We start from the raw sequence: 24,888 nt of genomic DNA, 5'->3' as shown, positions 1-24,888 counted from the left end.
GGTAAAGAGTTCAAGTGGGATGAAACATGTCAGAAATGTTTCGAGGAATTAAAGGAAAGGCTAACCACTGCACCAGTGTTAATTATGCCTGACATTCATAAATGATTTGAGGTGTATTGCGATGCATCACATCTAGGACTTGGATGTGTGTTAATGCAAGAAGGAAAAGTGATTGCCTATGCTTCAAGGCAGTTACAAAAGCATGAAAAGAATTATCCTACACATGACTTGGAATTAGCTGCCGTAGTGCACGCTTTGAAGATTTGGAGGCACTACATGATTGGAAACAAGTGTAAAATTTTCATAGATCACAAAAGCTTGAAATACATTTTCATGCAGAAAGAACTCAACCTAAGACACAGAAGATGGCTTGAGTTAATAAAGGACTACGATTTGGAAATACAATATCACCCAGGAAAAGCAAATGTAGTGGCTGATGCTTTGAGCCGTAAAGGTCAAGTGAACAACATCACTACTCATTTGATGTCATAGGAATTATGCTAGGAGATGGAACAACTCAATCTTGGAATGCTCAATAATATGGAAGCAACAGTTATGAAAGTTGAATCTACTTTGGAAGAAGAGATTCGTAAAGGACAAGAGTCTGATGAGAAAATCAAGGAAATTAAGACACAAATTAGTTTGGGAAAAGCCCTAGATTTCACAGAAGATGATCAAGGCAAGATATGGTTTAAAAAGAGAATCTGTGTACCAGAAATCGAACACCTACGCCAACTTATCTTAAGAGAAGCCCATGATTCAGCTAATTCTATTCACCCTGGAAGTACTAAGATGTACCAGGACCTTAAGGAAAAGTATTGGTGGTATGGTTCGAAAAGAGATGTGGCTACTCATGTTGCACTATGTGACATGTGTCAGCGAGTTAAAGCCGAACATCAAAGACCAGCAGGATTGCTACAACCTCTCAAAGTACCGGAATGGAAATGGGAAGAAATCAGTATGGATTTCATAGTTGGACAACCCCGTACGCGGGATGGCTATGATTCAATATGGGTTATAGTGGACAGGTTGACTAAAGTGGCACACTTTATACCTATGAAGACAACTTACTCAGGAGCCCAGTTAGCAGAGTTATACATGTCAAGAATTGTTTGTCTGCACGGAGTACCAAAGAAGATCATATTGGATCGAGGAACCCAATTTACCTCACGCTTTTGGAAAAGATTACATGAGTCTATGGATACCAAACTAAACTTTAGTTCAGCTTATCATCCTCAAATGGATGGGCAAACGGAAAGAACAAACCAAGTGTTGGAAGATATGCTAAGAGCTTGCGCTCTAAAGCATGGTAGAAGCTGGGATAAAAGTTTGCCTTATGCAGAATTCTCGTATAACAATAGTTACCAGGCAAGTTTAAAAATGGCACCATTTGAAGCACTTTACGGATGAAAGTGTAGAACACCGCTTTATTGGAATCAGACCGGAGAAAGTCAAGTATTTGGTCCAGAAATTCTCCAAGAAGCAGAAAATCAAGTACATATTATCAGAGAGAATTTGAAAACAACACAGTCGAGACAGAAAAGCTACGCTAACAATAGAAGAAGAGAGTTGAAATTTGAAGTAGGAGACTTCGTATACCTTAAAGTTTCAGTGATGAGAGGCATGAAAAGATTTAAGGTTAAGGGTAAACTATCTCCTCGCTATATTGGCCCGTTCAAGATTTTGGAAAGAAAAGGTGAAGTAGCGTACCAGTTAGAGCTACCCGATAATTTGTCGGATGTGCATGACATATTTCATGTGTCACAACTTAAGAAATACTCAAGAGTACCGGAGGAACAATTACCTATGGAAGAACTCAATGTTAAGGAGGATTTGACTTATTCGGAGTACCCCATAAGAATTTTGGAAACATCTCGCAGAATTACACGGAGTAAAGTTATCAACATGTTTAAAGTTCAGTGGAGTCATCATTTAGAAGATGAGGCCACTTAGGAAAGAGAAGATGAACTTAGAGCAGAATTCCCCCAGTTATTCTCAGAAGTTTCTTAATCTCGAGGACGAGATTATTTTAAGGGGGTAGGTTTGTAACACTATAAAAACCATCGACTAAAAATAATGTATTTAGTTTATTAGTGGTAATAATGGTAATGAATTTTCTTTCAAGAGTTTGATTTTTGTTTACATTTAGAATAATTTTATTTGCTCATTTTTGATTTTTGGATGTTTACTGGAATTCTTTTATATTGAAAATCCAATTAAATAATATAGAATATTGGTCCAAAAATAAATATTTTAGCTATAAATAATTTTGATATAATTATTATGATTTTTAGAATTTTTAAAAAATATATTTATTTATATTTTTAAATAGAAAAGAAAAAAACGAAAATCCTAGAAACCCTAGCCGACCGATTTGGCCCATTAGGCCCAAGCCGCCGCACCCCCATCCCCCTCCTCTCTCTCACTGACTAGCGGGGCCCACCCGCGGACCCTCTCCCTTTCTCCCTCCCTCCTCTCCTTCGCTGCCGCCGCTAGGACTGCTCGCGCCCGTGCCGCGCGCCGCGCCCGGCCGCCCGACCCCGGCAGCGACCGCGCCCGACCCCGTGACCCCTCCTCTCCCCACGCTGAAAACCGTCGTCTCCTCCCCTCCCCCACTCCCCCACGTCCTCTCCCCATTGAAGCCGCCATTGATGGCGCTTGAAGCTCGCCGTCGACCGGGACCACGCCGTCCGTCGGAGCTCCGCTCGGCCGTGCCCTTGCCGTGCCCGGACCGTTCACCGTCATCCATGCCCGCACAGTGACCCGGCCGGACCGTCCGCACCTCGCTCGCCCCGTCCGCGCCCTGCCCGGCCGAACTCCCTTCCCCGTTGATCCCCTTTCCCGCTCGTGACCTCTAGCTCAATATAAAAGAAGCACATTTTACATTTTAGTCCCTGGTTTTGTAAATTAAATTAATTCCGAGATTTTCAGTTTAGAAAGTACCGAAATGAGACTCCGATGTATACGTGTAATCGTAAACAAGCCTCACAACGATATTTTGATATGTGTATGAATTTATATTTCAAAAATAAATTACGTCACTAGTAACTAACTTGGTGATTTTTATACTAGAGACGTTTACGATTAGTCTCGCTTTAGCACATGAACAATAATTGTTAGTAGTGTTTTAAGTATAATTTTATTGAAATAAGAAAGTAGAAGAAATCATGTATTACAGGTGCATAAAGGTTTAACACAAACCAAAAAGGGGGAGATTGAAAGGGAAACAGGGTTAACCTTTTCCTATAATTAATTTTGGTGGTTGATAGTCAACACAAACACATGGACTAACTAGTTTGTCAAGAAATCATGTATTACAGGTGCATAATGTAGAAATCGACGGTGGCGCGGTGCTCCAGCCATGGCGCCGCCGCCCCTGGTGACCAGCGCCGCCGTGTCCTACTGTTGATTGGGGGGGGGGCGGGGAAACCGGAGCCGTTGATCTCCCGTAGGACGCTCTGGATTAGGAAACTGTGTACCCCTTTTGTGGAGTTTCCAGGGGCCGTCGGATGGCGGCTGATCGCGTAGGATTAGAGCTGGGTAGCGTTTCGCCCGCGTCCGTTCGATGTCGATCGGATGGATCTGGGGGACCTCTGATATTTAAAATGTGGATCGTTGGATGGCGATCCATTGGCCAGGATTCGATACCGGTTCACGTACTGCGTCGATCTAACTTAAGCCCTAGATTTCGGATCGGACGACTGAGAATAATTGATACCCCTTCGGCCACCACTTTGCAAATGAGCCCCTGTATTACTATTGAATCAACCCTCAGTCCTGGAAGAAGCATTTTGAGTCTTGGGGAAACTTGCGCTGAAGCCCCTGTCCTTCTCGGAAATCTTACGCGCAGTACAGAGAACATATAAATTTGATAAATAGTATAGAAATTGATTTTTAATACAAAAATAATTGCTAGAACTTGTATAATTCATAGAAAATTCATATGAAGTCCAAATTAATTCATTTCAATTTCTATAATTTTATAATATTATTGTTTATCATACAATATCACTGTTTTCACATGAAGTCACATTAAAATTAATATCCTATTTAATCATGTACAAAACACATAAAATCCTTAGAAATTTATAACTCAATAACCGTAACCCTGTTTTGATCCATTCTAGTTGCATTAGTCTCACAATAATATTTATTATCATCTCGTAACTTTGTTTTGTCATGAAATATAGGTTAAAATGTTGCCCTTAGTCTATTCTATATTTAACCACATGGATCTTCGGAAAACCATAACTTCATAACTGTAACCCCAAATTTAGTGGTTCTCGATCCCACGATCTCGTAGCGACGCGTAGATTATTATTATACAGTTTGTTCTTATGCATGGTGTAATGTTAATTTTGCCTATACACTGTTTGTTTGTATTGCTACGTTTAGCGGTGAGGACACGTGTCATCTGAAGATCATCCTGGTACCTGGAATCTCAAGTCCCAGGCAAGTTGTGCCCTTGATCACTTCTTTTTACCCACTCATGTTCTAATTAATCATAATGATCTGCATAGGTTAATTTTGATGGGACCCAATAGGATACCCTAGTTTGTCTATCTTTATACCTTGTTTACCACTGAACTTTCTGGGTAGTACTTGCTAGTGCTATATGTGGTTTTGGGTATGGAGATACATTATTCATGATTACACTTTTGTTATCAGTTGTTATTTACTGTTCATGATAAGATCATTATGTTAATTGGAATATGGAGAACCACCCGGGAAAACAGTGCTACCACAAGGGTTTATGGACGCCCTTGGCTGATTAATTAGGAAAGCTAGTGGATGACTACCTTACCCGAAAGGGGCAAGGGCAGTAGGGGAGTGGTCAGTGGAGGGAGGCCCTTGGGATGATTTTGCTGCGATGGCGGTCATGCGAGGGATTCCTGCACTGGAGCTTCCTATAAACTGTAGCGGGTTTTCTGAAGCTAGTGGAACTTTGTAAAGGCCTCGTAGTGTTACCCTGCCTTGCCTCCTCGGTAGAGGTGTATGGGATTGGCCGTCTCTTGGCAGATGGGTAACATGACTTGTGGGTAAAGATGCGCAACCTCTGCAGAGTGTAAAACTGGTATACTAGCCGTGCTCACGGTCATGAGCAGCTCGGACACTCACATGATTAAATTATGGAACCTAAACTCAATTTGTCATATGCATTGCATCGCAGGTGAGGTTGTTACTTTTGTTCTACTACTTAATTGGGCTGGTATTTACTTATACTTAGTAATTGCTAATAAAATTTTGACCAACTTTAAAAGCAATGCTCAGCTCTAACCATCCTCTTTGGTAAGCCTTACACTTCACGTGAGCTCCCACTTTTGGCGAGTTCATGCACATTATTCCTCACAACTTGTTGAGCGATGAACGTATGTGAGCTCACTCTTGCTGTCTCACACCCCCCACAGGTCAGGAACAGGTACCACAGGATGAAGCGCGTGGAGGATGCTGTGATGAGTTCGTGAGTGGTCTAGGTCGTCGTCTCCCAGTCAACTTTGGGTTGCTGGACCGTTGTCTCCTTATAATATAATTATTTATTTATTTTATATAGAACTCCTATTATGTAGTAAAGATGTGACATTCGATCCTATGCCATGATTCATCATATGTGTGAGACTTGGTCCCAGCACACCTGGTGATTATGTTCGCGTCCGGGTTTTGGACCCTAAAATCCGGGTGTGACACATAAAGGTTTAACACAAACCAATATATATTCAAGTTAGGGACCTTATTCAAAGGAGCAAAACGAACCAAGTGTTCTATGGTCTGGTGCACCAGACTGTCCGGTGTGCCACCGGACAGTGTCTGGTGCACCAGGACCATACAGGGTCCAACCAGCCACTCTCAGGTTTCCGCAGGCGCACTCCGCTATAATTCACTGGACTGTCCGGTGTACCACTGGACTGTCCAGTGAACTAGTGGGCAATGGCTATCTAGCGCGCAACGGTCAACTCTGACGGATGAATAGTGCAACACAGTACCGCGGTAGAAGTCAGAGCAGCAAGTCAAAGGGGCACCGGACTGTCCGGTGCCGCAAGAGGACAAAGCTCCAACGGTTGACTTCGCTCCGAACCCTAACGGTTGGGTGACGTGGCGGTGCACCGGACATTAAACAGTGAGTGTCCGGTGGCGCACCGGACTGTCCGGTGCGCCCATCGCCAGCAGCCTCCCCAACGGCTTCTTTGGTGGTTGAGGGTTATAAATAACCCCCAACCACCACAACTCCAAGCATCCAAGACTTCTGAACATCACATTCAATAAAAGAGCTCTAGCATTCACTCCTAGACACAATTCAAAAGATCAAAGCCTCTCCAAGTCCCAAATTCACCTCAAATACTTAGTGACTTGTGAGAGAGTGATTTCGTGTTCTTTTGAGCTCTTGTCTCTTGGATTGCCTTTCTTCTTTCTCATTCTTGTTCTCAAGTGACTTGTAATCAAAGCAAGAGACACCTAAGAGTGTGGTGGTCCTTGCGGGGTGTTAGTGACCCAATTGATTAAGGGAAAGGCTCTGTCACACCCGGTTCTAGGGTAGAGCCGGGCGCATAGCATATGTGTGCCAAGATCCATTTCCACACATATGTTGACGTCACAAGTGTAATATATCAAAAGACAATGCAATAAAGGCATAAAGAGAGTAGAGTACTTTATTACATCATCTGAATCATTGTATTTTTAACAAGTATCAACATCAAAGTAAGGCGGAATTAAATATGGGTAATCTCCCACAGGAAGATGACCGACACATCGTTAGACTTAAAACTCATCATCGTCATCAGCGAAGTCTTCAGCATCACCCTATGATCAAAATATTAGCAAGGATGAGCTCACTTATGGTCGGGGCTCAGCAAGTGGGGGAAATATTAATGCAAGTTAACAAGGTGAGGCTAAGGTTGAGCAGTAAGCATTTTAGTTAGTCAATATTTTATTAACAACACCTGTCTTACTAATATGTGTGTATCCCAAGTATTCCCATTAAACAAAGGTATAAGAGTATATCAAAAACACTTAAGTGAAACCACTTAAGCAAACCATTGGCAGATCATCGGATCTCGATTTATTTCCATCTTCAAGTTCAGTTATCATGTGAGGAGTCCAGGCTGCTCTTAACCGTGAGCACGACTGACATATCAGTTTTACACTCTGCAGAGGTGGCACATCTTTACCCATGAGTCACGATTCCCTTCTTGCCTAGGTTGATCAGACCCGTATTCACTTCCGAGGTGAATGGCTAGGGTCTCACTACGAGGCTTTTCCCTAGAGTCGTCAATATGCAAATGCTGGAAATGGTCAAACTGCATAGAGCACACCTAACGTAACCAACTTATAGTCCAGACTGCAGGGTAAAGCTTTGGGAACTATGCCCGTATCCAATCTGCCTGAGCCGGAACTATAAGCGCTTGCCAGATGCCCCCGTTCCGGTCGACCACGACCAACACCCAACATAAGACTTTGCTAGTTATTTAGCCAAGGGCGTCCCATACCACCCTCATGGTAGCACTTTTTCCTGGGTGGTCACTTCATGTTCCAATTAATATGCAATAATCTTGTTTAACCATCGGGTTAACATCATAATACCAATTTCATTTACAAAACATTAATATCATAAACATGAGTGACATAACAATTATTAAGTTGAGCGGTAGCATCAATTTGCAAAGCATAGTATTTTCCTAGGGTAATCAAGGAATACAGTTGGTAAATCTAGGAAATCCATAATTAGGTAAATCCCATCAAATTATGCAGTATATCCAAAAAGTAAACATTATTATATGCATTAGTTTGGTACAAATAGAATATGCAGAGGGAGAATCCACTTGCCTTACTCGAATGTGTCCTGCGGGTCGTCCTTCGAACGTGTTAGGTTCGTCTAACTCACAGTCTACTTCTAGCATCGATTTGCGTATCGCCCATACAAAAGAATACGTACGCCAAATAAATAAACATACACTAGTACAGGGTAATCAGTATGTCGTCAATGAATACGACTACAAACTGATCCAGATATTCCATGAATACTTTATTCATCAAATTCATAAAATATGTTGGTGCATTAGTCAGTCCAAACGATATGACCAAAAACTCATATAATCCATATCTCATAGTGAAGGCTGTCTTGGGTACATCTTCTGCTCGAATTTTTAACTGATGATATCCCGACCTTAGATCTATCTTCAAGAATATCTTAGCTCCCTTCATCTGATCGAATAAATCTTCAATCCGAGGTAATGGGCATTTATTCTTGATGGTTACTTCATTCAAACTTCTATAATCAACACGCATTCTCCTCGAACCATCTTTGTTGCTCACAAATAGAACTGGGGCTCCCCAAGGGGATGAACTTGGGCGAATGAAACCTTTTTCTAGTAATTCTTCTATTTGTTTCTTCAGTTCAACTAAATCTTTGACATCCATTCTATAAGGTCTTTTTGAGATAGGTGCAGTTCCAGGTAATAATTCAATAGAAAACTCTATATCACGGTCTGGTGGCATACTTGGTAATTCCCCCAGAAATATGTCTGGGTATTCACACACTACCTTGATATTTTCCAGGGGCTTTACTTCCAAGTGATTTACCACTGTCTTTCCTTTTGTATATGTTGGCTTGTCTATGCTAACTTGGATTCTTTTACCTTGCGGACTTGTCAACATAATTGTTCCGTTGGCACATTGTATCACTCCATCACGACTTTTCAACTAGTCACATACAAGAATCACATCAATACCATTGGATCCTAAGACCACTAGGTTGACAGAACAATCTATTCCTTGAATCTTGAGATTAACATGGAGGCATGAATGTGTGGCCTTCATGTCACCTCCTGGTGAACTAATGTATAACATCTCCTTAAGAGGGTGCTTTGGTAAGTTATGCTTTTCCACGAATGACTTAGTTATAAATGAATGTGATGATCCAGAGTCAAATAAAGTTGAAGCAGATATGGAGTTGATAAGGAACATACCATACACCACATCGGCATCATCAGGAACTGATTCCGCTGTCACATGGTTGACTCTTCCTCTACTCTGGTTCTGCGGAGTCTTGTTCTGTGCAGATCCTTGAGCAGGGGTGTTCTGGTCATTCCTCTGATTGTTGCTCTTCTGAGGTGTCTGCTGGTTGCGCCTAGGGCAGTTGTTAGCATAATGGCCAAGCTCACCACACTTGAAACAACCATTGGGTTGGACTGGTGCGTTGTTGCTTTTGGCTTGCGTGTTCACGACACCACCTTGTCGAGTCTGCGAACTACCACCAGACCTTTGGTTGGTCCGAGAGTTGTTCCTCTGCTGGTTCTGACTTTGATTGTTTCTCTGGCCTTACTGTCTAGAGCGTTGCACTTAATAATTATTTCCACCCTGATTTCCAGAGCGGTACTGAGAACCTTGCGCATTGTTCGGGCCGGTGTTTCTGCTGGACTGACCTTGGAACTTCCTTTTGTGGTCAGACAGTTCCCTTCTTTTGCTTTCAAGGCTAATTGCCTTGTTCAACAGAGTCTGGAAGTTAGAGAAGGTATGACTCTGTAGTTGATAATTCAGGAGTCCAATCAATCCTTCCAAGAAACGCTCTTGGCGCTTCTCATCCGTATCCACTTCCTCTGGGGCGTAGCGTGAAAGCTGAGTGAAGCGATCACGGTACTCACTGAAAGTCATATTCCCTTGTGTAAGGGAAAGGAACTCCTTCTTCTTCAGTTTCATAATCCCCGAGGGAATATGATGAGCATGGAAGTTCACTTGGAACTCCTGCTAGGTTATAGTATCTGCATTGGGGTATGCCGCTGTGAAGGCATCCCACCAATCGGACGTGGAACCCTCGAGTCTTCCCGAGGCGTACAAGACCTTCTCCCAGTCGTTGCACTGGGCGATATCCAACTTCTTTCCAATGACCTTGAGCCAGTCATCGGCATCCAAAGGATCAACCGCGTGAGAGAAAGTTGGCGGCTGATGGCTCATAAAATCCCGGTGCTTATCTCTAGCCGGGGGTGCATACTACTGTTGCTGCTGGTGTTGCTGATTCTACTGATTTTGCTGAATCTGCTGCACAGATGCAGTGGGACCCTGCAGAAGCTGCATCTGAGCGGCGATGAATTATTCCATGTTAGGGTTTGGTGGTGGTGGTGGTATCTGTTGACCACGCTGGTTCCTGTTGTTGTTGGGTCCTGAACGAGCGTTCACCATCTGATTGGTCAGAGAGTGAAATTCTTAGAAGAGTGAGGAGTAGAAAAGATTTCTAGAGGGGAATATCTTAAATTTATGTTTTTTATATGCTCTTATGGCCATCATTCCATAAGACCATTGCACTCAAACAAAAATCCAACTCAAACATATCAACCAACACCATCACATGGTTGTTATTATTATGAAGATAACTTAAAAAGAGAGTTTTCATCGTCTAACGCGAGAGCTAACTTATTACGACATAACTTAAAAATTTCTAGAGCAGCCTGGTGATGGATCCGGGCTCCCCATAGTGAAGCCTCTTGCGGGGAGGGGACAACGCCATGGCGGGGGCCTGGGCTTCAGGCGGATCCCGTCCTTGAAGTAGGGCTTCCAGGGCTGCAATCCTGGCGTGGGCATCCTCTAGTTCCAAATGCACCCTAGAGAGATCCAGGGTGGCACTGTCAAGGTCAGTGTTGAGGCCGACCACCACACCAGCTAGAGTGTTGAGGCGATCCTCACCAGCTTCACCTAGAACGATGTTGGTCTGGTTTCCTCCACTCAGACACAAAGGGAGATGCCTGAACCTCGTGTCATGCAACTGCTGCCGGTAGGTGTGGCTGAGAGACCATAGAGTCCGTCTGGCAGCATCGCCGACCGAAGCAGCGTAGCTGGATAGCGGTGTTAGGGACTCATGAGCAGACAGAGTCCTGAATCCCCTATCCCCTGCATCCATCACCATGACGTGAATGCGAGTGATGTAGTAGCAAGCCCGGGGAGGCTCGCTCACTCGCCTTGTCTCGTACAAGGGTCGGACGTAGGTTCCCAACGCGTGCAGCACGTCTTGCAACAGGTTGGGGAAGTGTCCCATCTCGAACATCGATGTGTAATGTTTGGTGACAGGACCAAACCCCATGAAGTAGTCCTGCTGGGCGTAGTTGGTTTCCTCGTTGACTTGTTCCTCTTCATCCTCGTTGTCATCGTCATCCTCATCATTGTCATCCCCAGAGTCTTCTGGGTCGTCGTCTCCGGGTGCAGGAGCTTGAACGGCTGGTGCAGGCGGTGCTGAGGTCGATGACCTAACTGCGAAGGCCAGTGACTCTGCCGATGGGGTGGGCGTCGGCAGAAGTTCCTCCAAGCTGTCTTCCAGGATGACTCCATGCTCCACTCGAATGCGAGGGAGGTCCACTAGAACTTCCTCTACTACCACTGGGTAGACAGGGATTTGCCATGGCAGAGGGGCGTAGCTAGTGTTAACTCGGGTGGTTTGAAGGGTACGAACCATCTACAAGAGAAAGTGTCAACTTAGTTGAATTTTAAAGAGGTAAGGCTGATAAAATAATTTTATAAGAATGAAATTAGCAAGTTTTAAACAAACTAGGCTTTCCATTTCTAACTAGTCTAACGACCTAGGGTCAGCATAGCTTTGATACCACTTCTGTCACACCCGGTTCTAGGGCAGAGCCGGGCGCATAGCATATGTGTGCCAAGATCTATTTCCACACATATGTTGACGTCACAAGTGTATTATATAAAAAAACAATGCAATACAGGCATAAAGAGAGTAGAATACTTTATTACATCATTTGAATCATTGTATCTTTAACAAGTATCAACATCAAAGTAAGGCGGAATTAAATATGGGTAATCTCCCACAAGAAGATGACTGGCACATCGTTAGACTTAAAATTCATCATCGTCATCAGCGAAGTCTCCAGCATCACCCTCTAATCAAAATATTAGCAAGGGTGAGCTCACTTATGGTCGGGGCTCAGCAAGTGGGGGAAATATTAATGCAAGTTAACAAGGTGAGGCTAAGGTTGAGCAGTATGCATTTTAGTTGGTCAATATTTTATTAACAATGCTTGTCTTACTAATAAGTGTGTATCCCAAGTATTCCCACTAAACAAAGGTATAAGAGTATATCAAAAACACTTAAGTGAAACCACTTAAGCAAACCATTGGCAGATCATCGGATCTCGATTTATTTCCATCTTCAAGTTCAATTATCATGTGAGGAGTCCAGGCTGCTCTTAACCATGAGCACAGTTGACATATCAGTTTTACACTCTGCAGAGGTGGCGCATCTTTACCCATAAGTCACGATTCCCTTCTTGCCTAGGTTGATCAGACCTGTATTCACTTCCGAGGTGAATGGCTAGAACTACGAGGCTTTTCCCTAGAGTCCTCAATATGCAAATGCTAGAAATGGTCAAACTGCATAGAGCACACCTAACGTAACCAACTTATAGTCCAGACTACAGGGTAAAGCTTTGGGAACTATGCCCGTATCCAATCTGCCTGAGCCAGAACTATAAGCGCTTGCCAGATGCCCTCGTACCGGTCGACCACGACCAGCACCCAACATAAGACTTTCCTAGTTATTTAGCCAAGGGCGTCCCATACCACCCTCATGGTAGCACTGTTTTCCTGGGTGTCACTTCATATTCCAATTAATATGCAATAATCTTGTTTAACCATCGGGTTAACATCATAATACTAATTTCATTTACGGAACATTAATATCATAAACAGGAGTGACATAACAATTATTAAGTTGAGCGGTAGCATCAATTTGCAAAGCATAGTATTTTCCCAGGGTAATCAAGGAATACAATTGGTAAATATAGAAAATCCTTAATTAGGTAAATCCCATCAGATTATGCAGTATATCCAAAAAGTAAACATTATTATATGCATTAATTTGGTACAAATAGAATATGCAGAGGGATAATCCACTTGCCTTGCTCGAATGTGTCCTGCGGGTCGTCCTCGAACGTGTTAGGTTCGTCTAACTCACAGTCCACTTCTAGCATCGATTTGCGTATCGCACATACAAAAGAATACGTATGCCAAATAAATAAACATACACCAGTACAGGGTAATCATTCACCATTACATTCACTTTCACACATCGCACTTATCACACACATAAATACGTCTTAACGTGTAAATACTTATTAATCCAATTATGACTATTATTGCGAGTCATAAATGGTGAAATTATGAGTAGCTGCTATAATAATAGTTTTAACTAGTATTAATACGTATTAACATCATTTATGAAAATAAATGCTAATTATTTTCTTTAATACTAATAAATAAACTAATAGACTTTATTCCTTTTATTTCTAACTTGAGTTTATGGGCATAGCTAAAAATGAATCTACTAACATTAATATTTTAAAAATCACTATAAATCACTAATTGGACTTTTATATCATAAACATGGTTATTATGACAAAAACAAGTATTTTACTAATTCTAAAAAGTTAAGTTCTATACTTATGATCATCTTTATTTTGGCTAGTAAAAATCTATTTTCTATACGACTAGTGGTATTTTCTCCTTTCTTTCTAAAAGAAAATATTATTAAAAATAATCGGCGATAAATCATCTAAAATCCTATAATATTTATATGACCATGAATTCTATACCATTTACTAATTCCATTAAAATGAACCTATGATTATAATCCTCCAAATAATTTCCAAAGTTCATTGTGACCAAAATTAACTATAAAATTTCCTATTAGTGTTTTTATCACCAACGTGTGACTACTAATTTTTCGTTATATTTCTCTCTAATCCAACATTCTAAAAGTCATCGCATCGAATAACATGAATAATCACGGTGCACTACTTATCGCATATATCTACCAAAAAATCCATAGCGCGCATACACGTGAATTTCGAATCACAACATGCTCATATTACAACATAATAAATATACAATTCACAAACTAAATCAAAAGTAATTTCGAAAATACATAAATATTTTGGGTCGTCTTCAACCTTGAGTTTGCATGTGTGACGGGGAGAGTTCGACGGGGGTTCGACCGGGTGGAGAAGAGCAGGGGCTCGGCTTCGGATGGCGAGTGCGTTGCTCCGGCGAGCTCCACGGGCTCCGGTGACAGCGTGGCGAACTCCGGCGACGACGGTGGTGGCTCTAACGGCGAGGAGAGTGAGAGAGAGATGGGGGCGAGCTCGGGTAGGGAGGAGGGAGAGAGGAGCTCGGTTTTTATAGAAGGAGGGAGGGGAGAGGGAAGGTCGGCCGGGGGAGGGAGAGAGGCGCCGGCGGGTCTTCATGGTGCCATAGATGCGTTGGTTACAAAGGAGAGTAATGGGGGAGGAGGAATGGTCGCGTTTGAAGCTCCATAACTCGCGAAGAAGAAACGGACGGCAGGGTGCACGGGGCAGTCGCGCAGTCAGCCGGCGGCTCGGTCGGGCGGATGCGCAACTCGGGGTCGTGGGCGCCGGTCGGCCTAGGCTCGGCCCGGGTCTCCGGTCGCGGCCTGGTGCGGTCGGGACAGGGGCGGGGCCGGTTGGTTTGAGCGCGGGGCGGGCGTGCAGGGCGCTCGGCAGAGTCCTGGCGGCGTGCGCGCGAGAGAGAAGCGAGGGGGAGGAGAGAGAAAGGGAAGGGGAGGGGATCAGGGGCGGCGGTGGCGGCTGCCTGGGAGGAAGCCAAGGGAGGGCGCGGCTAGGGAGTTAGATGGGCCTTAGTGGGCTTTTAGGGTTAGGGTTAGGGTTTCTTTAGTTTTTTTCTTATTTCTTTTCTAAATTCCAAATACATTTTTAAATAACTCTAAAATTCATAATAATTATACTAAAACTATTTATAAATAAAATATTTATTTTTAGACTAACAATTATTATATTATTTATTAGGATTTTCCTATAAGAAGAAATGCTATTAAATATCCACAAATCAATCATGAGCAATTAAAAATTATTTCAAATACAAATAAATAATAAACACATGAATAAAAATTTATTACCCTAATTACCATAAATAACTAAATACATTATTTTTAGTTGATGGTTTTTATAGTGTTAGAGGCTCACTCGGTCTAAGTGACCGTTTGAGAGAGCGAAAGGGTTGAAATAGACCCGGTCTTTGTGACCTACTCAACAGGGACTAGGTTCTTTGGAACCGAACCTCGGTAAAACAAATCACCGTGTTCATCCGCTTGATTCTCGTTTGTTTTGTTTTCGCCCTCTCTCCCGGACTTGATTTTAGTTCTAACGCTAACCCCGACTTGTAGTGTGTGTTTAAAGTTGTAAATTTTAGATTACGCCTATTCACCCCCCTCTAGGCGATTTTCAGCAACCTTTGGGATGCCATTTCCGGCACTTGCACTACTGCCTCCACCTCCTCCTCCATCAATTTTTCCTTTGATTTGTCGAGATCAGGTATTCGTTCATATGTACATATATGTTTGTGTGATAGAAATAAAGAACTTAGTGTTTAATATCTCGGCTTATATGTTATAGGGCTTCCAGACACCTCCAGTTTGTGTCCCTTTGTCGAAAAAATATGTGTTGTGAATGTGAAAATGTGTTTGTGGTTGTGGATGTATGTGTTTGTGGATGTATGTGACTGTGAATATGTATGTGGTTGTGAAATCTATATATTTGTGGGTGTGAAAATGTATGTTGTGGGAATAAACAAAAAACAGGGAAAATTTTGACCTACTTGAAATTCATTATGTCTAACAACCAAGCTATGTCCGTCAGATATAAGTGTATAAAGTCCGACGGCACAGGGGTAGCCGTCAGACATACGTACATCTTACGTCCGACGGTCTATATGCGGGCCATCGTATATACATATGTTATGTTCGACGGTTCGCATGCGAGCCATCAGACATAACATCAATGGGGCCCACTGGACTCCGTCATGGCTGTTATTCGGTTTAACTGCCGACTACCCTTGAGGCCGTTGGAATTACCCTTATGTCCGAGGGTATAGGGGTTATGTTCGATGGTTTGGGTCGTCGGAAATTTCTATTAGGGCTCGTTTGTTTCCTTTCATTTTGAGGAATTAGAATCTTACTATTGGAATAAGCTATTTTTTTAGAATGTGACATTCCACCACTTTCTAAAGTTATCATATAAGTCTATCTCAAATTCATAGGGGTGAGAGATGGAAATTGATTCTATAGATTTACATGCTATTTTTCCGATGTACAACTTATAGCATACTCTTCTACTTGCTTCGTTATAATATGATTGTAGTATATAACTATCTCTCTCATATGATTTAACATAGTATACAAATATATTACATATATAAATATATAAATTTAATTAGTTTTATCTAAATTATAATTATTAAAATGGAATTCAATTCTAACAAAACAAACGAGACCTTAGTGTCATCGGAGACAGTGATGAAGTGTGAGACTTAGAGGCCGTAAAAGTAGGTGTATTGCATGTGGATTTATTATTTATATTTATTGCACCTGTGTCCCTTGATTTTTTTTGTCGCGGTGAGGCTGCGTGCACTTCACCGTCCCAAACACATGCAGAGCGGGCATACCAGCGTTGCGATGAAGAAACTGAAAAGGAAGGCGGTGAGGGATACGATGGCAAAGGACATGAAGTTCTTTTTTTTTTACCTTGGTTTTGGTTTGCATATATTTGACAGAACAGAAGGTACCAAGGCAAACGGAATGACGTAACGTGTCTCTATGTACAAGTAGACCCCCCTCGTATACGCAGTCAGACGAGGCATGTATCGCGCCAATCTATACTACTTATTAAGGCAGTAAGGGATAGACTGTCATTCTGTATTCTGCCATACATCCCATACATAGCTAAAATTAAATTAAAAAAATAGACCACAAAGAAAGGGATTCAAACCGGCAACCTCTCAAGCAAATGTGTTCGTAGCTACCACTACACCACATGTGTATTTATGTCTACATCTATTATAGTAAAAACATATATTACATCTCTCCCGAAACCCACCTGCTACCCTTGCACAATGTATAGTAGTAGATAAGTATCACCAAGATTATTAAATTATATTTTTAGACTGAGGGAGTAGTATTTAAAGAAGAGTCTTGCATGCAATTTCTTTTGTTTGAATAATATTTTCAACTTAAATTCTTTTTTTTGCATGTGTGACATTTATTCTCTGTAATATTTTTCTATGGATCTGACTTATGATTCATTTTCATAAACCAATGTCAAAGATGAATCCATGTTTTTTACTTGGAAACCCCGAACAAACACCACTAGCACGAGGCGCTCGTGTTGGCGTCGCTCATCGACGACGAGAAGAAGCTTGACGACTGCCGGTTCAACCTCTGAAAGCAATCCTACATGGCCCATGTGCCGCTGTGTACGGCAAGCTCCAGCGTAGCCGCCGCTTGGACACGGTCCAGAGCGACTGCACCGCACTGTCCATCGTCAAACAGGGGGATCTCATGATCGTCGCCAATGCCGACGACTCTCGGGTTGTTCTGGGCATCGCAACCGACGACGGCGACATCATGCCGTCCAGCTTATCATCCACCTGAAGCCCAACCTGCCACGTAAGTCACTACTGACCGGCCATGAATTCTTGTGCGCTGGGATGACGACCATTGTTGCTGTTGTGTGAGTGTCCTCGAACAATATGTATGTGTAGAGGAGTAGCACATCCGGTGGTGCAACGACCAGATGTACTACCTCGCTGATAAGCCCGGGGTGCACTTCATTTGACAGCCCATCCAAGAGTCATCGGTACTCACCATGTCGCGCGTGTTCGACGACTACTATATCAAGGATTGTTGCGTCATCTCGGCGCCGGAGGTGACGCAGAGGAGGACTGACAATAATGACCACTCGCCATCATCGGGGTAGCTTTTGTTTAGGTCTGCCTTTGATTCTCTTCGCAAACACACACTTGCCTTTTTGTTTAAGCAAGCGTGTATGGTGGTGCGTGCCTGATGACTAACGATGTACGACGGAACTTCTACTGGCAGATGTGGCACATGCTCTCCAATGATGAGACTATGCAAATCATGATATATATCGAAGTCTGCATGATATTGATGGTTGCAATGTAGTAGTGAAACATCTAAATTAAAATAACAAAATTTATGTATGGCTAGGGTCACAAATGAATTATGAAATATTTTCTTATAACAATATAAGACACATTTTGTATATAAGTTATCATGGTATTATATGTTCCCGTTGCAATGTACGGGTACTCACCTAGTACATACTCAGAAGAGTTAGAAACAAAAATGTACCAAATATGACAATTTTAAATTATAATTTGTAAAAGTACATTATGTATAGAAATAAAAAAAAGAACGAAGGAAGTCGGCAGAGAGCATGGGGGCTTTCGTCCGTGCGAAGGCATGGGAGTTTTGGGTTGTTTATTCGACCCATACGATGGCAAAAGGGTGCACCCATCGCGGTGCGCAGTGCCCGCGCCTCGACGTTCCATTGGCACTGTGGCCGATTTATACCCTTGATGGGATCCCGCCTCCGTGTGCCCTCACATGGCAGACGGCTGGGAGGAGGAGCTGTGGCGCCGGCCTTGCAAGAGCCAATGTGTCGGTGGAGAGGAGATGGCGCCCACCGGAGCTACATTGTCTGCCTGCTCGACGCCGCAAGTGGTGGCCAGCTCCACTGCTCTCACCGCTAGCCGTCTGCAGGTAATCTAAACTGCATTGTTGTTGCTAAAAAAGAAGCAAATCCAGATGAGCAAACACTGTTTTACCATGGCCTGTTTTCGTCACGGAGTCCAGGAATATGAGCCGTACACTTGCGATGGCTCTGTTGACATCAACGGCGACCCAGCGTCGAAAAAGCACACTGGGAAATGGAGAGCCTGCTACTCGATTCTTGGTGGTGAGTTCTGCGTCTCTTTGGCGTACTACGGTGTGGGGACGAACCTGGTGAGCTACCTAACCAAGGCGCGGAAGCAGAGCAATGTCGCTGCGGCGAGCAACGTCGCCTCATGGCAGGGAACCTGCTACCTGACTCCCCTACTCGGCGCATTCCTGGCGGATTCGTATTGGGGAAGGCAACGGACGATCGTCATTTCCCTCGCCATCTTTACCATGGTTGTTAGCTCAGCTCCACTCCACTCTTGGCCGCCGCCGCAGGCCTTCACTTTCTTTGTCAAATTAATCTGCATCCGCATGTTCAGTTCCACTTTCTTTTGTCTGCAGGGGATGCTTGTACTGACACTTGCGGCAGCAAGCATTCATGCACTGGACATCTCTCCCCAGGGCCAGGACGCCCTGCCTTCCCTTGGCCTTTTCCTGGCCGCCCTAGGCCTGGGTGGCGTGTGGCCATGCGTGCCCACGTTTGGGGCCGACCAGTTCGACGACACCGACGGAGCGGAGAAGGCGCAGAAGGAGCGGTACTACAACTGGTACTACTTCGCCGTCAATGGCGGCTCCCTCGCGAGCACGCTCCTCGTGTACGTTCAGGACAGCTGGGGCTGGGGCTGGGGGTTCGGGATACCTGCGCTGTTTTCGGTGGTTGGAATAGCTGGGTTTCTTGCCAGCACCAAGCTTTACAGGTACCAGAAACCGGGAGGGAGCGCACTCACCAGGGTTTGCCAGGTTGTGGTTGCCGCCGTCCGGAAGGCCCATGTGGACGTGCCGAGCGACAGCTCTCTCCTGTATGAAGTGCCAGGCAAGGAGGCGGCGGCGGTCGTAGGGAGCAGGAAGCTGGTGCACACTCAAGGGCTAAGGTATGGTACTTGTAGTGGTTTTGAGAGCTTCCTAATTTTTATTTTGTCTACTGAATGGGAAAACAAAACAAAATGACCGCATTTAGTAGGTTCTTTGATCGGGCTGCCACCTTTTCCTCCGTCGACGAAGCATCGTCTGCTGCTGCTGCTATGCCTAGTCCATGGAAGCTGTGCACGGTGACGCAGGTGGAGGAGCTGAAGGTCCTGGCGAGGATGTTGCCTGTGCTGCTAGCTGGCGTAGTCTTCAACATGGCTGAAGCCTTCTTCCCGCTTTTCGTCGAACAAGGAGAAGTCATGGACAAGAACATACGTGGGTTCTCAGTTCCTCCAGCCTCTCTGACGACCTTCAACTGCCTCTGCATCCTCATCCTGCTGGCCCCCTGTTACAGCAGGGTTGTCAAGCCAGTGCTGAGCATGGCCACTGGTGGCCTCAAAGGAGGCGGCCTGTCCGAGCTGCAGCGAGTCGGCGTGGGTCTGGCTTTCGCTACGCTCTCGTTGGCTTCGGCCGCGCTGGTTGAGACGACGCGCCTCAGGATCGTCGACGAACGAGGCCTAGCGCACCGCGACGCTGCCGTCCCCATGAGCATCCTGTGGCAGGCACCGCAGTACGTGTTCGTTGGCGTAGCGAAAGTGTTCGCCGCTGTCGGTTTCACCGAGTTCGCATACGAGCAGTCGCCCCATGCCATGCGAAGTTCGTGCCAGGCCTGCTCGCTCGTCATGGTCACCCTTGGAAACTACCTTGTCTCTGTGATGTTGAAGCTCATGGATTCGGCGACACTGGTGGGAAGAGGGCGGCACGGCTGGATCCCTGATAACCTCAATGAGGGTCGTCTTGATCGTCTGTTCTGGTTGATGGCAGGATTGCAGCTTCTCAACCTTCTCGCTTTCGCATGTTGTGCCACCAGGTACAAGCGCAAACAGGCTACTACTTGACTTTGTTTGCGTCACATGCTATATATGTCCTCGTTCGTCCGCAGAAGTTTTGACACACCCTTGTAACATTGTTTTTGAAGAACCGGAAGGTTTTCGATACTAATACTAGTACCACTTCAAAGATGTACGTGACAGCGTATTTTTTTAATAAACAAAAAAAATTCTTGCTTCATCTCTTACCAAGCAAGTTAATAGTATTACCTCCGTTCGAATATTTGTCGCCGCTAGTTCATTTTTAAACTAAACCACGACAAATAAAAAAACGGAGTGAGTACTAACTATCACAAACTCTTTAGGGGTGCTTGAAACTCCTCTACTCCACCATGAAGCATCTCTATTGTGAAGTTTTACAATATTTTGATGTGTTTAGCTCGTAACCTAGCTCCAGCTCCAGGAAATTGATATTTTGTTAGAAAATGTCTCTATTACCCTTAGGATGAAGTTGAATCTAATATCAAAGTCACAAATAGCTAAAATGTTTCGAGTGGGGATCCCAATTTTTTCCAATATACCTCAGTTGCTCATTAGGATGTAGAGATACTCGTACATGCACTACCGGAATCGAAGGCTTTGCCGAGTGCTTCAGGCACTCGGCAAAGCCTGAAAAACACTCGGCAAATACTTTGCCGAGTGTGACACTCGACAAATACTATGCCGAATGTGACACTCGGCAAAGAGGGTTCGGCGAACAGTACATCAGCAATGACTTCTTTGTCGAGTACTTTTTATCGGGCACTCGGCAAAGAAAAGCGACCGTCACGACGCCTGGTACCGAAGACGACGACTTTGCCGAGTGTTCTAGGTGACACTCGGCAAAGAAATTACCTTTGTCGATTGTCACCTAATACACTCGGCAAAGAAATTATCTCTTTGCTGAGTGTCTACCATCCTGTACTCGGCAAAGGGTCTTCCAGCGGGGCCCTTTGGTATCTTCTTTGCCGAGTGCTCAAGGAGGCACTCGGCAAAACTTGCTTCTTTGCTGAGTGTCACGGCCACAGCACTCGACAAAGAAGTTTTACCAGTGCCCAGGCGTTGCTTCTCTGCCGAATGCTATGGCCCTGACACTCGGCAAAGAGGTCATTTGCCGAGTGTAACACTCGGCAAAGTGACCAGTATACAACTTTTTTATTTGTTTTTTCTATTCCATCCAAACAAACAAAGATATCACATATACATCACAGATATCACATAACCATCACAGATATCGCATATACATCACATATCTCACAAAGACCATAAAGAACCTTTACGTTGTCCTTTGACTTATCAAGAATGTCCATAATTGTTGCCCAAAGTGCCTCGACAATATTCTTTTCAGTGTGCATCACGTCAATGTTGTGCGGAAGGAGCAGGTCGTCATAATAGGGGAGCCGAGTCATGCCCGACTTTATGTGTCCACATATGTTGCTCACCATATCCCACAAAACCACCTTCTGTATTGGCCACGAGCCCATCTATCTGTTGACGAATTTCGGCATCAGTCATCGTTGCAGGTGGGCGGTCTGTCACTACGACACCTTTCATAAATTCTTGATGTCTAGGTGGAATGGATGGTCAGGAGGGAGAAATTGTCGATGTTTATCGAACGACGAATATTTGCCACCCTTTTTCAACCAAATGAACCTAAGAGCTTCGTTGCAAACTGGGCATGGGAACTTATCGTGAACACACCAGGCGCAGAATAGCCCATACCTCGGTAAGTCATGCATGGAGTACTAGTACCAAACATGCATTTTGAAGTTTTTCTTCGTAGCTCGGTCATACGTCCATACCCCTTCCTCCCAATGCAAGCACGTACCAATTCATCGATCAAAGGCTCCATGTACACGTCCATTTTATTCTCCGGGTGTCCAGAAATTATCAACGACACGAATATATTCTGCCTTTGAAAGCACACACTGGGGGCAAGATTCATTGGGATAACAAACATAGGACAACATGTGTACGGGGCAGCGCTCATTCCATAGGGATTGAACCCATCTGTGGCCAGCGCAACACGTAGATTACGAGCCTCTTTGGCTTTCTCATGGTGAATGGCATCAAAGTGTTTCCATGCTTCACCATGGATGCGTGCACCATCTTGTCAGGATTGTATCATTTTCCATATTTGCGCCATGTCATCTGTTTCGCGGATTCCTCGGTCATGTATAGACGCTGGATCCTCGGTATGAACGGAAGGTGCCGTAGGATTGTCAAGGGGATGTCGAGCTGCCTCTTCTGTCCATCACTAGAGTCTACCTCCATGAACCTAGACGATTTACACTTCGGACAGTACTTTGCCTTCGCGTATTCTTTCCTAAATAGCACGCAGCCCTTCGGACAAGCATGTATCTGCTCATACGTCATCTTGAGTGCACGAAGGAGTTTCTGTGCCTCGTACACGCTCTTTGGAAGAACGTGATCCTCCAGAAGTAGGCTGCCAATAACCGTCAATAAGCCATCGAATGTGTCTCGACTCATGCTGTACTGTGACTTGAACGCCATTACACGCCCAATGGCATCCAGTTGAGAAACCTTAGTCTGGCCATGAAGGGGCTTCTGTGTCGCGTCCAACATATCGTATAACGCCTTTGCAGTAGGCTCTGGCTCGTCATCCGTACATCCTCCGGTGTACTGTGCCTCGTGATAGTCGTTCAACATATACGCGACCCTCGCATCAGCATCATAATGCTCGACGCGTTGTCTCAGCACCTCCTCTCTCGTACGATGTGCTTCACCATGAAAGATCCACTGAGTATAGCCCGACGTAAATCCATTCTTCCAAATATGTTCTACCATAGACTTATTTGATTTTCTTTTACGGTTGGCACATTTGCTGCACGGGCATGGGACTAGACTCGCTCCTTTAGCAGCTTCGCCATATGCCCGTTCCACGAAATCATCGGTCTTTCTAATCCATTCAGGGGTGACATCATTCCTTCCTACACGGCCCGTGTACATCCACTCATGGTCATCCATCCTCTAACATATATAAAGAAGCCTGTCAACAAAAAAATTTGGCAGCACCTCCCCTGCACGGGGAGGTTTCCAAAGCCTGCAAATATAAGTAACAACACGATGGCTGACACACGCAGATATACATCAACGACACGATGGCCGCCAATCACGAATATATATTCAATCCATGAGAGATAGCACAACAAGACTACATAACTACATGCAAACTACATTTTTATTATATATACTACATGGAAACTATAAAATCATTTATAGTATATATACTACATTTATATAACTACATGTACACCAACTACATACCTAAATGTTTTGATAGCATATACACTACGTGGATATTAAATTTTCAATAGCATGTAATTTCGTATAGATCAACCATATGCATATACTAAAAATGTATACCTTAGCGGAGATAGCCGGGGCGACGGGTTTCGCGGCCGGGAGGAGGTCGGGATGGCCCGGTAGCGGTTGCCGAGGCGACGGGGTTGGTGGGCCGGTGGCGGGAGAGATGGCCGGGGAGGCGGGCGCGACGGCGGCGGGCGAGGGCGAGGGCGCGGGGAGGCGGCGGCGGTGGTGGGCGCGACGGTGGAGGTGGCAGGGGAGATGGCCGGGGAGGCGGGCGTGGCGGCGGGTAAGGGCGAGGGCACGGGGAGGCGGTGGCGGTTAGCGAGGGAGGCGGACACGGCGGCGGCGGGTGAGTGAGAGTGAGAGTGAAAGGAGAAGGAGAAGGAGAGGGCCGCGCGGTCTGTTAAGTTTAACGTCTTTGTCGAGTGCCCGCGATCTGGCACTCGGCAAAGATTTTTTTTAATTAAAAAATATACTTTGCCGAATGCCCTAGACCCGGCACTCGGCAAAAACGTCTTTGCCGAGTGCCAACTGACAAGCACTCGGCAAAGTCTGCCTCTGGGTTTTTGAAAAACCTTTGTCGAGTGCCCCCCGTCTGATAGTCGGTAAAGATTACTTTGCCGAGTGCCCTTCTCTGGGCACTTGACAAAGTATATTTTTCTTTTTTTCTTTTCCCAACCAAACTTTTTGTGGTATGTTGCTACACTATGTAGACCTACATGTACCATTTTGGCACAATTATAAAATTGTTTTCTATAACTATTAGATTTAGTTCTTTTAATTGAATTTCTTCGGATAATTCACATTTGAACTGCAGGTCACTCGAAGCATGGAAAACCGTGCATGCAAAAATGATATACATGTTAGTTAACACAAGTTACGACCTTTTTCAGGAGCAGACCAGAATCTTGGAGCAACATGCTCACTAAACATGACCGTGAACTTGCCATCAAGTTGTTTAAAAATTATATAAAACACAAACAAAATCAGAAAATCATGAAACTTGTCCACATATCATGA

The 24,888-nt window shown here is 44.4% G+C and overlaps 1 protein-coding gene across 3 annotated transcripts; it reads left to right on the top strand.

Annotated features, from left to right (window-relative positions):
* Positions 1-18,354: 18,354 nt before the first annotated feature.
* Positions 18,355-20,689, top strand: LOC103637827 (protein NRT1/ PTR FAMILY 8.3). 3 transcript variants are annotated; one of them, XM_008660879.3, is made up of 5 exons: positions 18,355-18,586; positions 18,680-18,997; positions 19,106-19,635; positions 19,722-19,945; positions 20,025-20,172. In XM_008660879.3, the coding sequence occupies exons 1-5, from the start codon at positions 18,431-18,433 to the stop codon at positions 20,045-20,047; spliced, it is 1,251 nt and encodes a 416-aa protein (XP_008659101.1). In that variant the 5' UTR covers positions 18,355-18,430; the 3' UTR covers positions 20,048-20,172. The 3 variants fall into 3 exon arrangements, with proteins under 3 accessions (XP_008659101.1, XP_008659097.1, XP_008659090.1); XM_008660875.3 differs by having other exon boundaries at positions 19,725-20,689; XM_008660868.3 differs by having other exon boundaries at positions 19,722-20,689.
* Positions 20,690-24,888: the final 4,199 nt, after the last annotated feature.

This window comes from Zea mays, chromosome 1 (assembly GCF_902167145.1).
Source record: "Zea mays cultivar B73 chromosome 1, Zm-B73-REFERENCE-NAM-5.0, whole genome shotgun sequence".
NCBI classification, from domain to species: Eukaryota; Viridiplantae; Streptophyta; class Magnoliopsida; order Poales; family Poaceae; genus Zea; species Zea mays.
The sequence above is the reverse complement of the archived record's forward strand: the minus strand, read 5'-3'. Positions and strand labels throughout refer to the sequence as shown.